The sequence below is a fragment of the Pogona vitticeps genome, chromosome 1 (genome assembly GCF_051106095.1).
Source record: "Pogona vitticeps strain Pit_001003342236 chromosome 1, PviZW2.1, whole genome shotgun sequence".
Classification (NCBI taxonomy): domain Eukaryota; kingdom Metazoa; phylum Chordata; class Lepidosauria; order Squamata; family Agamidae; genus Pogona; species Pogona vitticeps.
In genome coordinates this window covers 150,095,610-150,110,225 of record NC_135783.1, presented here as the reverse complement: position 1 = coordinate 150,110,225, position 14,616 = coordinate 150,095,610, and the positions used below count along the sequence as shown (strand labels likewise).

At 44.2% G+C, this 14,616-nt stretch overlaps 1 protein-coding gene across 5 annotated transcripts in view; it reads left to right on the top strand.

The window, feature by feature from the left end:
• HAO1 (hydroxyacid oxidase 1) overlaps nucleotides 1-11,565 on the top strand; it is a 62,634-nt gene extending 51,069 nt beyond the window's left edge. For 4 of the 5 annotated variants that reach the window (XM_073003108.2, XM_073003116.2, XM_078388891.1 and 1 more), the window contains 3 exons: nucleotides 3,181-3,250; nucleotides 3,403-3,524; nucleotides 11,365-11,565. In XM_073003108.2, coding sequence (XP_072859209.2) covers nucleotides 3,181-3,250; nucleotides 3,403-3,488 — 156 coding nt within the window. In that variant the 3' untranslated portion in view covers nucleotides 3,489-3,524; nucleotides 11,365-11,565. The remainder of the gene's footprint in view (nucleotides 1-3,180; nucleotides 3,251-3,402; nucleotides 3,525-11,364) is intronic. The other variant, XM_073003104.2, reaches the window with a different exon arrangement.
• The last annotated feature ends 3,051 nt before the right edge of the window (nucleotides 11,566-14,616 follow it).

Sequence of the window (14,616 nt, the reverse complement as noted above, 5' to 3'; positions counted from 1 at the left end):
TACTTATTTATTTATTTATTTATTTATTTATTTATATGGTTTTTTTACTCTGCCCATCTAGTGGCCAGGCCACTATTTTGGGTGGCTTACAAAAAATCATCCAGAACACAATATGTACTGTGGTAGATTTAGTATTGTATACTATGCCTACTCTGCTTTCTAAAATCTCTCCTACATTAAATGGAGGCCGTCATTTTGTAAGACAGCTTGCTCTTCACAAATTTCACCCCCTCCTTTCAGCTACTGTACGATGGGTGGTGGTGGTCGAATCATAGCATTTGAAAGTGGCAGTTGACATTTGAAAGGAAACATTCCACAGCATAAATGCACAGTGTGATATCTCCCTTTCTTTTAGCATAGTGCTTGCTAAGAAAGGATCAGTTGTAATGGGTCACATTCAGTATAAAAAGCAGATTTTCACAAAGGGTGAGATTTGCATGAAATCAGGATTCTAGAGTTGGAAGATATACCAAGAGCCATTCCGTCCAATGTTCTGCCAGTGCAGGAAGTCTACAAGCCAAGGTATCCTTGAATACCTGTTTACAAAAGATGAACCCCTCCCTTTAATGGTAACTTCCATGCTGAAGGCTGATTCTCAAGAAGAACCCGTCATTAAGACTAAATCACAACGGCCAGTATCCTCCGGCTTGGTGGAAAGTCCCACCAGGATAATAGCCAGGCATCATGCTACTTCCATAATCGTTGCCAATGTGCATGTGTTGATCGTTGTAAACAAAACCAAATTGAAACTTCTAATAAAACCAAGGAGCATGAAAACAAAAAGTGGAAAATAAAATGAGAGCTGAAGAACATGGCATTCTATGGAATTAAAAGCCCACAGATGTCTGTCACATTGATCTAAAACATAGGAAGAGGATAGGCAATTCCATGTATCTCAAGAAGTTCCTCAATTGGTGTGTTTCTGAGAATTCCCTGTCTTCAGTACTTCAGTATCTTTGGATTTTAGTGCCTCTCATTATTGAAAATTATCAATAAGAAAAAGAAGAAGAAGAAGAAGAAGGCAGGCATTTGGATATTCTGACTCCCAAATGTTCTGGTGTTTTAGTTTGGAGCACTTTGATCCTAAATTGTGTCTTTTTTTGCGGGGGGGGGGGACCCTGGAAGCTAGTGAAGTTATTCCAAGACCAGTATAACATGGTACGGATGGTATTATTGTATTTTAAAAATAATGATAGCACACAGAAGTCTGCTGGAATTACCTAAGCCAGAATTCTGGGGGCTTTAGGTCCCCTCCAAGCCTTCTCAGATTTTTGATATAACTTACAAATGCAACATAAATGAGGAAAAAATCCTTACATTTGAGTTCCAATGAGGGAGGAATTAGCTAGATGGTGCTAAGCTGTATAGCACTGCAAAGCATTATATTCCCTCTGTTCCTTATGCTCCCTACAAGGTGCCTCCAGTGCCCTTAATGCTTTGCACTACCACAGTGCTTAGCCCCACCCATCTAGTTTCTCCTTCGTTGGGCTGTCTCAGAACTCAGAGCTAGAATATTTTCTCCTTGTTTATGCTGCATTTATAAAATTATTTCAAACACTTGTGAGGCCTTTTTTTGGTGGTGGTGGGGCTGAAGTCTCCAGAATTTTGGCTGGGGCAATTTCAGCAACCTTCTATATGCTGTAATTCATTCATATATAAAATGACTCATATCTATATCTATATAATGAATATATATAATGAATATATAATAAATCCCATCCCTATAATGTAGTAGTCTTCACAATGTGCTCTTGATGAAGTGTCTAACCACCACATTTTGCACTAGCTGTGGTTTCCAAACCTTTTCAAGAACAACTCATGAGCTCATTGTGGAACAGCCAGAACCCCAGTGGGTTTGCCTTCTATGGATCTTGATGTATCCTGAAAGCCACTAGTGCCCACACTGTAAAAGTCATTGACAAAGGGATGCAACATGATACAATATAGCAAATGGAAACATACTGCGGAGCTTCCCTGAGTCCATCCAAGAGTGGCCCTTTTGAGGCGTGGCACCCTACAGACAACTGATTCTCTCTTCCCCATGGCAGGGGAGTTACCATGACCTGGGCAAGCCAAAAAGGTCTTTATACCCTAGCATCCCTATGTTGAAAATGACACAGGGAGGAATGGAAGACAATAGCCCTCCAAGGAAGAAGAGAGTGTCACGGATTCCTTCTGTGACCAGATCAGCATGTTACTCACCTTGAAAAGGGGAGCTGCTCTTAGAACAACAAGTTTGTAAATACAGAAGATACACTGCTCCCCTTGGACTTTAATGCTGGACCATGTTATAGTCAATATTGCCCACCAAAATTATTGGTGACTGGACAAAGATGTTAAGTCCATGTATGTTGTCATTTCAAAGCAGGATATTGGGCCAAAAACTGCTGAACCTGCCCATAGCTAAATGTTACAGTAATATAAACGATAAGTAATTTAGGCTGCACGTGGATCACTGTAGCCAAATCTTCCTTTACAAAGCTAGACAAAGGAACCCTTGATCTCTGCTGCCACTGGTCTTCCAGGGGCATCCTTGTATTCCAGACCACCCCCAAGCTATGGACAACATATTTCACAGAGTGTTGCCTTATATCAGGGTATCCAGTGTGGCGTCCTGGATAAAGTGACAGATAAGATTAAGGAAATCTGGGACTGAGTGCCCACTCAGACAAGGAATCTCATAGGGGGTGGGTTGGCACTAGTGAAACTGCTCCTTAAATATCTTTCTTTAGCTGAAAAACCTATAAGGGTTATAACTTGGATGCAACAACGCCGCGTACCACGCACATTGTGTATAAATATGAGCTTATGTTCTCTCAGCTGGAACAGTGTTTCTACTGAAAAACAGGATCTACATTTTATCAGGATTCAGCCTCAGTTTGTTCACCAATCCACAATCCTACTTGTGGGTATCCATAAACACTGCTCAGTCACCAAGAAAAAGTGTACACCCGTGTTACTGGACAATGAAAACTTAGCAATGATCAGTCTTGGCTGCCCCTTCAAACACATAAACAATAGTGGTTGAAGTTAACTGGTTGAATATGGGGGTGGGGAGAGAGGCTTCATCTCATTGGTGTTCACTGGACACAAACCAATGCTTTCTGTACCATATTGTGGCCATTGCTGGATCAGCATTGGAATAGCAACTTCTATGCCTACATTATATGTTTTAATTAGGGTGAAGAAGGTGTGAAAGAAGTTCTCCAGATATTGAAGGAAGAGTTCCGGTTAGCAATGGCACTCTCTGGTAAGATGCAGAATTTGATAGAATTATTATTTGCTTGGCCTGTCTTTGCATGTTCTGCAAGGGACAACCCACAAGATGGACACAAGAATTTTGCATAGTGCAATACTACATAAACTCCTCACATAATTTTGTGCTTTGCTTCTCTGGCAAAGGTCTTTCCCACCTCCTGCTACTTGATCCTTTCAGTTGGAGACGCCAGAGGTGGAATACAATGGGAGTACTCCCCCACTGGTTATGAATGTTTCCCCTTCACAATCTGTAACAAATCTTTGAGGTACAGTAATTTGCAGAGAGAGAGAGAGAGAGAGAGAGAGAGAGAGAGAGAGAGAGAGACTTCCAAACACCATCTTCACAGAGCAGTACAAATAAAATGCTTAAGTAGATGTATCATTCTCCAAAATGCAAATATCATCAGTTTGATGGGACTAATGATAGTGGGACCAGAAACAATTTAAGCCCTTCAAACTATACTACAGTACCAAAGATAATATGTCTTCTGAAGGTGGTATTTCGTTGGGAAGAAATTCCCCCCTTTTATATACTAACTTCCCTTGAGAAAAAGGAAGAGACATGGGAGAATCCAGTTATTTCTACTTGGTAACTGAAAGCTAAGTGCAGATAATGCCAGAAGGGTATGCCATAAGAACATAAGAGGAGCCCTGCTGGATCAGGCTAAGGGCCCATCAAGTCCAGCTTCCTGTATCTCACAGTGGCCCCACCAGATGCCTCTGGGAGCACACGAGACAACTAGATACCTGTCTCCGGATACCATTCCCCTGCATCTGGCATTTTGAAGTACCTCTGAAGTGCCATAAGCCAGGTCCCATCCTTAGGATGGCTCTGATCAGCACCTACAAAGCTTCTAAAGGTGGGGCCCCTTGGGGCTTAAGCTCTGCTTCCCACCTAAGAAGCCCTTTCAATAAAATTATTGGAGTGTCGGTTTTTGTGACAACCCCAGACCTACTGGAGTATGCCACACTCTAGTTATGCTGCCACCAACCATTCCCTATAAGGAGTCACACAGACCAGGAATGGATTTAACAAACAAAAGAACAAGGTTTATTGAAATAACAAACAGGGTAAATAAAAAGATCAGGTAAATAGGATAATGTAACGTGGCATAGTCCCAACCATATACATACAGCAGTTTGGTTCCCACAGAACCCTTTAAAGTAAAGCACAGACCCTGAACCTATCAGTTCTGGCTACCTATAAAGAAACCTGAACCTATCAGGTATGTACTAACTGACACACAGTTGTACTCAGTCTGACACACAGACTCCCCCTCCAGCTTCTAAACTTCTCCACACAAGCTCCACATATATATACAGTACAGCTCCTCCTCCTGATGTCCCGCCTTCCACTCCCCATAGGATGGAACTTTCCCTCCAAACCCATGACAGACAGGTACCATCAGTGCTGTATGTAACACCTCCCCTCTTTATAAGTTGTTTTGCAGGGAAAAAGCTAAAGTGCTTTTCTCCAAAAAAACAACCAGGATCAAAACACATAACAGTTATACAATAACATACAATCCCATACTTACACTCTAGGTTAAACATATCAATTAGGTATTTAAACATTCATATTTACAATACATTAAGTTACCTTTATTAATACAAACCAAGACTGATCAATAAACAGGTACAATTAACTTTTGGTCACCAAAATATACATAGTCCATGGTTTCTTCGCCGTCTTCACTCTTCGGGTCTTCTTGACAATGCGTCAGCAACACAGTTCATTGACCCTCTGACCACCTTCACTTCAAAGTCATAATCTTGCAGGTTTAAAGCCCACCTCATAAGTTTACTATTGTGGGTTTTCATTGTCTTTAACCACTGCAGTGGTGAGTGGTCAGTGCACAGAACAAAATGTCTTCCCCAGATGTAAGGTTTGGCCTTCTGAATCGCGTATACTATGGCCAGGCACTCCTTTTCCACGGTTGCCAAATGTCTCTCACCTTTCTGGAGTTTCCTACTCAGGTAGGACACTGGATGCTGGTCACCATTTTCATCCTCCTGGCAAAGAACTGCTCCTACCCCGCTGTTAGACGCATCGGTGTAGATGATGAACTCCAGGTCGAAGTCTGGAGCACGCAGCACTGCATAATTGATGAGCGCCTCCTTCAACCTCCGGAACGCCTCCTCACAGTCGCTGGTCCACGGGATGCGGTCATCAGTCCTCTTCCGCGTCAGATCGGTCAGCGGAGTCGCTATCTCACTAAACCTCGGGATGAACTTTCTGTAGTAGCCCACCAACCCAAGAAATGATTTGACTTTTTTCTTGGTGTTGGGTCTGGGCCAATCACGAACAGCTTCTATCTTGGCCTCTAGGGGTTTGATCACTCCTCCCCCTACTATGTGACCCAAGTATTTTATTTCTGGGCTACCCAGCTGACACTTGCTTGCCTTTACTGTTAGCCCTGCTGCACTTAACCTCTGCAGCACTATCTCCAGGTGTTTCAGGTGATCTTCCCAGGTATTACTGAAGATCCCTATATCGTCAATGTAGGCCACAGTAAAGTCACTGAGCCCTGCTAAGGTCTGGTCCATCAGCCTTTGGAATGTGGCTGGTGCATTTCTGAGACCAAAACTCAGGACTCTAAACTCATAGAGACCAAAAGGGCTGCAAAATGCGGTCTTTTCTTGATCCCTGGGATCAATCCTTAATTGCCAGTATCCCTTTACTAGGTCCAATGATGGAATGAACCGACAACCCCCTATGGTTTCAGTCAGGTTGTCTAGCCTGGGCATTGGGTAGGCATCAGGAGTGGTTACGCGGTTTAATTTCCGGTAATCTACACAAAACCTAATGCTCCCATCAGGCTTGTCCACCAGGACTATCGGAGAGGACCAAGGACTAGAAGAGGGGACGATTATGTTCTCCCTAAGCATCTCATCCAGCTCCTTCCGCACCTTGTCCCTATAGGGTCCCGTCACTCGGTATGGGGATACTGCTTGTGGGGTTGCATCCCCTGTATGGATCCGATGCATCACTCCCTTCACTATCCCCGGCTTATTTGAAAACACCTTTTGATATTTGGTGAGCAGCACTTTTAGTTCTTGCTGCTGGTCTTGGGTGAGTGCAGGACTGATCTTTACCTCATCTGGGTTGTATTTTACTTCCCCTCTACCCTCCCAGAAGGGTAATTCAGCTTCCTCACTCTCAGCTGCTTTTATTGCAAATAAAACCCTCTGTTCCCCTCTGTAGTAGGGTTTCAGGGCATTCACATGTACCACCCTTCTTGCTTGGTGTTCCTCCTGCTCTATAAGGTAGTTCAGGTCCGACATCTTGGAAATGACCCTATATGGTCCTGCCCATTTGAGCTGCAGTTTGTTCTCTTTGCAGGGCCTAAGCCAAAGCACTTCCTCCCCTGGGTTAAAGTGCCTCTCCCTGGCTTTCTGGTCATACCAGGTTTTCTGTCTAACCTTCTGAGCTTGCAGGTTCTCTGCTGCTAGCTCTAGGTTTCTCTTTAGGTCATTCATTAAAGAGTCTATATATGTCACAACATCTTGTGGGTCATCCTGGGTGATCTGTTCCCAATTTTGTTTGATTAAATCTAGTGGACCTTTCACCCTTCTCCCAAACAAAAGTTCAAATGGACTGAACCCGGTACTGGCTTGTGGCACTGATCGATAAGCAAACAAAAGGGATTGCAGCTTCTGGTCCCAATTGTTTGGATTCTCTGCCAAGTAAGCCCTAATCATGCGCATCAGAGTCCCATTGAACTTCTCCGTTAACCCATTACTTTCGGGGTGATAGGCAGTGGTTTCCTTGTGTTTAATTCCACAGATTTGCCATAACCGTTTCATGAGCTTTGATGTAAACGATGTGCCCAAATCTGTGATTATTTCTGAGGCAAATCCCATCCTGGACATATACCCCACCAAGGCATCTGCCACTGTGTTAGTTTCGATGTTAGTCAAGGGAATGGCTTCGGGGTACCTCGTGGCATGGTCCACAATGGTGAGAATGAACCTGTTCCCCCTCTTTGTGGCCTTGGGCAAAGGTCCCACAATATCCACTCCTATACATTTGAACGGGGTGTCAATCACAGGCAAAGGGCACAACTTCGCTTTGGTCCTGTCACAGTTATTCCCCTGCCTCTGACACACATCACATTGTTTACAGAACTCCTTGATCTGCTTCCCTATTTCAGGCCAGTAAAAATTCTGTGTGATTCTCTGCTGTGTTTTGTTCACCCCTAAGTGCGCAGCAAACATGTCAGAGTGCCCCCTTTGTAAGATCATGGGGCGATACTTTTCAGGTACCACTAGCTGACTTCTGATCCCATCTCCCCCTTTTGAGATATTCATCAGGGTCTCTCTATATAAAATTCCCTTTTTCTCGTGAAATCTCGCTGGGGCTTCAGGTGTTAGCTGGGTGTCTGTCACCTGTTCAAAACACTTTCGGAGAGTGGCGTCTGCCTTTTGCTCTTGGCCAAATTTGCTGTCTGTGGTTAAGGTTTCTACCACAGCTTCGGAACTCCCCTCATCTGCTTCCGTCTCGGGCTCTTCAGTACCCCCCTGAACTGTCCCCGTGGTGGCTTGTGAGCGTGTAATCACTAGCACCCATTTCACATGTTCAGCCCGGTCATTCCCCACGAGCACGGCTGCTGGCAGAGTCGATGAAATCGCTAGCCGCCAAACTCCCCTCCAGCCTTGAAAGCTCACAGGTACCTCAGCTACTGGCAGTGAGATCACCTGCCCCTCAATCCCTGCCACCTTCAAGCTCTCATTTGGGATTATATACTTCCTAGGAATAATATCTGGATGGCACAGGGTCACCTGGGAACAGGTATCCCTTAGCCCCCTATACTGATGGTCGAGTATTCCTACGTCCACCCCTGCGGTCTCAAACAACTGCGAATCTGTCCTCACTAGTAAGCAGCGCTTGACCTCCACAAGAGGACCATTTTCCCCAGCCTGATCAGCAGATGTAACTGTTCCAGATTGAGTAGCCATGGCAACAGGCTCCCTCAGTGGCAAGGAGCTTTGCTCTTTCTGGACACAGAACACAGCTTTTGGCTTGGTTCCACTCAAATCATGAGGCAAATTTCCCTTTAGCTGCTTTAATTTCTCACACTCTGAGATTAGATGGCCCTTTCCTTGACAGAAATAACATTTTCTGCTGTACTTGGAGTCTTTCTCATCTGGTTTTGGTTTTCCCTCCAAAATCTGAGGTCTAGGTGGTTTCATGTCTGAGGGCTTCCCTTCACCATTATTGTTATTCCCATTTCTACAGAAGACGTCAAGAAGAGGTGGCAAGAATACACAGAGGAATTATATCAGAAAGATTTGGATATCCTGGACAACCCAGACAATGTAGTTGCTGACCTTGAGCCAGACATCCTGGAGAGCGAAGTCAAGTGGGCCTTAGAAAGCCTGGCTAACAACAAGGCCAGTGGAGGTGATGGCATTCCAGTTGAACTATTTAAAATCTTGAAAGATGATGCTGTTAAGGTGCTACATTCAATATGCCAGCAAGTTTGGAAAACTCAACAGTGGCCAGAGGATTGGAAACGATCAGTCTACATCCCAATCCCAAAGAAAGGCAGTGCCAAAGAATGCTCCAACTACCGTACAATTGCACTCATTTCGCACGCTAGCAAGGTTATGCTCAAAATCCTCCAAGGTAGGCTTCAGCAGTATGTGGACCGAGAACTCCCAGAAGTACAAGCTGGATTCCGAAGAGGCAGAGGAACTCGAGACCAAATTGCTAACTTGCGCTGGATTATGGAGAAAGCCAGAGAGTTCCAGAAAAATATCTACTTCTGCTTCATTGACTATGCGAAAGCCTTTGACTGTGTGGACCACAGCAAACTATGGCAAGTTCTTAAAGAAATGGGAGTGCCTGACCACTTTATCTGTCTCCTGAGAAACCTATATGTGGGACAGGAAGCAACAGTTAGAACTGGTCATGGAACAACTGAGTGGTTCAAAATTGGGAAAGGAGTACGGCAAGGCTGTATATTGTCCCCCAGCTTATTTAACTTATATGCAGAATACATCATGCGGAAGGCTGGACTGGAAGAAACCCAAGCCGGAATTAAGATTGCCGGAAGAAATATCAACAACCTCCGATATGCAGATGATACCACTCTGATGGCAGAAAGTGAGGAGGAATTAAAGAACCTTGTAATGAGAGTGAAAGAGGAGAGTGCGAAAAACGGTCTGAAACTCAACATCAAAAAAACTAAGATCATGGCCACTGGTCCCATCACCTCCTGGGAAATAGAAGGGGAAGATATGGAGGCAGTGTCAAATTTTATCTTCCTGGGCTCCATGATTACTTCAGATGGAGACAGCAGCCACGAAATTAAAAGGCGCCTTCTTCTTGGGAGGAAAGCGATGACAAATCTTGACAGCATCTTGAAAAGCAGAGACATCACCTTGCCAACAAAAGTCCGAATAGTCAAAGCTATGGTTTTTCCTGTCGTGAGGTATGGAAGTGAGAGCTGGACAATAAAGAAAGCAGACCGCCGAAGAATTGATGCCTTTGAATTGTGGTGCTGGAGGAGGCTCTTGAGAATCCCCTGGACTGCAAGGAGAACAAACCTATCAGTTCTAAAGGAAATCAACCCTGAATGCTCACTTGAAGGACAGATCCTGAAGCTGAGGCTCCAGTACTTTGGCCATCTCATGAGAAGAAAAGAGTCCTTGGAAAAAACCTTGATGTTAGGAAGGTGTGATGGCAAGAGGAGAAGGGGACGACCAAGGATGAGATGGCTGGACAGTGTCTGCGAAGCAACCAACATGAACCTGACACAACTCCGGGAGGCAGTAGAAGACAGGAGGGCCTGGCGTGCTCTGGTCCATGGGGTCACGAAGAGTCGGACACGACTAAACGATTAAACACAAACACATTTCTACTCATTATTTCCATCTTCTTCAGCTCAAACACCATTTTGTCTACTTCCAACAGTCTCTGTTTCACTTCCCGTTCAAACGCCAGTTCCCTCACCCTCAGTTCATGCTGTTGGGCTAGGAGCATTTTTCTGAGTTCTGGGTTCTGTTCTCCCGTGCTCTCATCCTGCACTGAGCCAAATTCCTCCTCAGAACCTTGGTCTACCTGTGGGTCTCTTACTTCCCCCATTTCTGCCATTTGGCTTCGAGTCAAGGGCATAATCCCCCCCAGAACAGGCTGCCTTCAAAAGTCAAGCCTCAAAATAAAGCGACGACTTTTTTCCTTTTGCCTCAGAAACAGCCTTCTATAGATTGCTGCTGTTCCTTCAGCACCAACTTGCAACTGTTGCCAGGCAGAATCCACCCCCTCTGCTAGGCCTCTCAGCAGACAGGCTAGATCACTGTTACTTCACACAGCTTTGCCTCAGCCCTTTCCCGCCAAAACGGGTTGCCTCAGAGCTCCCTAATCTAGTCCCCAATCTGAGTGTGCACGTTCTTCCACTAGCCTACCTCCCCGTGAGGTAAGCCTAGAAGATTACCTACGCGCTCTCAGATTGTCCCTGACTAGACCCCCCCTTGCTCTGGGCACACTTGCCAAGGCTTTGCTGGACCACTGGACAACTGGACCAGTCGTATCCCACACGCTGGACACCAATCAATGTGACAACCCCAGACCTACTGGAGTATGCCACACTCTAGTTATGCTGCCACCAACCATTCCCTATAAGGAGTCACACAGACCAGGAATGGATTTAACAAACAAAAGAACAAGGTTTATTGAAATAACAAACAGGGTAAATAAAAAGATCAGGTAAATAGGATAATGTAACGTGGCATAGTCCCAACCATATACATACAGCAGTTTGGTTCCCACAGAACCCTTTAAAGTAAAGCACAGACCCTGAACCTATCAGTTCTGGCTACCTATAAAGAAACCTGAACCTATCAGGTATGTACTAACTGACACACAGTTGTACTCAGTCTGACACACAGACTCCCACTCCAGCTTCTAAACTTCTCCACACAAGCTCCACATATATATACAGTACAGCTCCTCCTCCTGATGTCCCGCCTTCCACTCCCCATAGGATGGAACTTTCCCTCCAAACCCATGACAGACAGGTACCATCAGTGCTGTATGTGACAGTTTTGGATAGATAAACTTTGTGAATTAAATTCTAGTTTCCTTTTTTCTTCTTTTTCCAGGTTGTCAGAATGTGAATGCAATAGACAGGACATTGGTCCGGAGAAATCAGTGGGTTGCCTCCAAGATGTAACTGTCTTTTTTACCTTGGATGAAACTGTAATCTCGAATGTGTAAATTATTTTTCCTTTTCTCACCAAGAAATGGGAATTGCAAAGTGAAATTAAATTTTCAGTGCACATTTCAGCTGGACCAACATGAAATGCCCTTCTGTCTTATTTTTGATACTTAAGGCCATTTTGCAAATGTGATATCAAACAGATCAGAGTATAATTTTAATATATAAGCAGGATTTGAAGATGCTAAGAATATTTTGAAAGGCAAATCAATGTCCTTCTTATTTGTTGTCAGCCATTTTACATGATGAAAAACATTGCTCAAATAAGAACCTAACTTGCTCCCACTTAGAGCGCTCGAAGGCATTAATGGCTGAACCTGCAAGTGTTCTGATGGAATGAGGTGAACTGCAGTTGTGCAAATATTAGCAATGCTGTTTTGAAACTCTTGAGTGGGAACAGCTGAGCTTCTAAAACAACAATAAGCACATGTCTAGGAAGGCGCCTTATATTAAAAGAACTGTTCATGTCTGAAATCCAGAGGATGCCCCTTTGATATTGCTTTAAATATTTAATCATATTCTGGTTTCTAAACTTAACACAGCATCATTTTTCCCTTGGCAGTACGGCAGAGGAAAGCACAGCACATTTATAGTGGTTGGAAAGTGAGCCTGTGAGGAAATGGAGGTGTGCAAAATGCCATTTGAAATTTATGTCCACACAGCTACCCAAACGAGTTACTACAGCCCATGACGTCATCCTTGCATTTCCAATTCTGAATAGCTTTTATTTCTGTCTACCAGTTATAGCAGGGTTGCCCTCTAATAAGCAAGGAGAAGAGAAGCGCAGTTCAACAACATCTGGAGGGCCACACTATTTATGATTGACAGTTGCTAGGCTTAAGTATTCATAAACCACTGCTGGTTCTCTAAGAACCTCTGCAGAGAGATGGCAGCTGGTGGGCACAGGAACAACAGGCTATGAGAAAGGAGAAAAGAGGGAGAGTGGGGGAAGGTGGCCAGTATTTGTGAGGAAGGAGTTGGGGTCACAGAGGGGAGGGCACGTGGGCAGGAGCAGAAATGCTCAGCTTGGACTTCACCCAGGTCACAATGCAGTTTAAGAGACTCTCACAATAGAAGGCCAGTCTGAATGCCAGCTGATAAGGCGGGCCAAGGATAAAGAAGAACAAAATGTAGAGAGGAAGCTACACAGCAAATGTGTGGCAGGAGAAGGTCATGGAGTCTCAGATGTGGAGTAAAAAACAAAACATAGTTGAAATAAGGAATGAAACAAAGAAAACAAAACAGGGACTGAGTTTGAAACGGGGGTGTGATTTGGGAGCAAATAAAGGGAAGAAAAATATGCAAAACAGGCAAACCACCATACTGTTGCTGCTCTTTTGAGATGGGAAGAAGCTGGCTATGATGAGTTGATGCTGATGCTACTTCTCTGATGGTAAAAGACTGGCTGATAGGACTTCAAATAAATTCTTCCTACCTGAAGGAAAAGACTGTTGGCATCCCGTGTTAATGTTGCTGCACTTCTGAAGAGGAGAGGTCTGCCACTGTGACTTCAAGCTGATGTTTCTGGCCCGAAGGAAAGAGGCTGGCCTTTCATGCTCTTGTTTACTTTCTGAAGAAGACAGCCTGGCCATTGTGGCTTCGTGCTGATTCTGCCTGTTTGACACAGAGAGGGACTGGACATAATAACCTGATGCTGCATGCCTGAAGGAGCAAGACCAGCCAACCTTAGGCTTGTGCACTCTGTTTCAAGAAGAGAACAGGTGGTTAAGCTGCCTTCCCACAGCTGCTGTCAGACTGAAGGGGGAAGCAAACACTCTCCTTCTGTGTCATTATTTTGCCAGCTACTTTCATGGAATACATAGCTTTGGCATCCTACAGCAGGTATGCATTTCTTAGCAGTCCTTCTTAGCCAACCTATCTTCTTAAATACAAGCGTCACATGTCTTCAGGATTAGCCCCATCCATGTTTTTTAGGACACAAGGGTCAGATCTCTACATCCATTTCCATCACTCCTGAATCTACAGTCGCTCCTGTTGTCTGATGCGTAGATCTGCCCAGATCCATCCTGAATCTGGAGTAACTGCAGATTCAGGAACAATGAAAAAGATTGTGTAGATCTAATCAAGATGCTTGCTCAGTTCTACTCCAGTGACAGTGGATGTTTGCTCAGCCTTAGGTCAAAAAGAGGGGGAACTGTAGCCCCAGGATATAGAAAATATACTGTTACGCTCTTTATTTCAGTGTAAAATGCCCGACACATTTTGGCCTATCAGCGTTCTACATCCTGGGGTTACAGTTCTCCTTTTTGGCCCAAGATTTCTGTGAATGTACCCCTTCCTTTCATTATTTTCTGTTTGTTCATCCTGCCTTTTCCCTGTCAGCCATGTTTCTAACGGGTGGGAGCCACTGAAGGGATATTGAGAGAGCTGGCAACCTTGTAAATAAATAACAAAACAGTGAATACTGTTTGAAGACAAAAATGCAGCAGGGAGCAGCTTGAGAATTGCAGTTATTCTCACAGAGAGCAGTGGAAATACCAAAATGAAATTAATAAGAAAAACTAAATTGTGAAGTGAAAGAAAAACAGATATTCAGTGATCACCACCTATCCTGTTTTTCTTTCACTTCACTGTGCCTCCAGAAGTTCTTGCCACATCTAGAAATGAGTAGGGTGTCATGTTGCACAACAATGTTTTCCAACCTGGGATCCTCAGATGATTTTTCTAACGCCAAAGGTCCAAAACACCATGGTTAATGGTGACAAATTCCAGGAGATGGTGCCCAGTAACCTCTGAGGAATTATATGTTGGGAGCCACTAATATAATACAATGATGTGAACAAAACATGCTCTGTGTTTATGTGCTGGAAACAAGGAACTGTACAAAGTGCTTTGAGGATGAGACAGAATGATTTCCCCCTCTCCATATGAAGCAAATGTATGCCTTATTTTTTATTTAGGGGGTCTAGGCTTGTAGAAATGGCTTTCTTTCCCACTTACAATGCTTAACAGAATGCAAGTGTGAAGAAATTAGGGTGGCCAATTTAGCAGCACCGCATTTCTTGGTATTTCAGTATCAAAACCTGGGACACAGGGTTTTCTACAGAGGTGGGGCAGGAAAGGGTTGGGATGCTCTTGGGCCAGCTGATCCTGGGAAAAGAAGATCAGGGGGTAT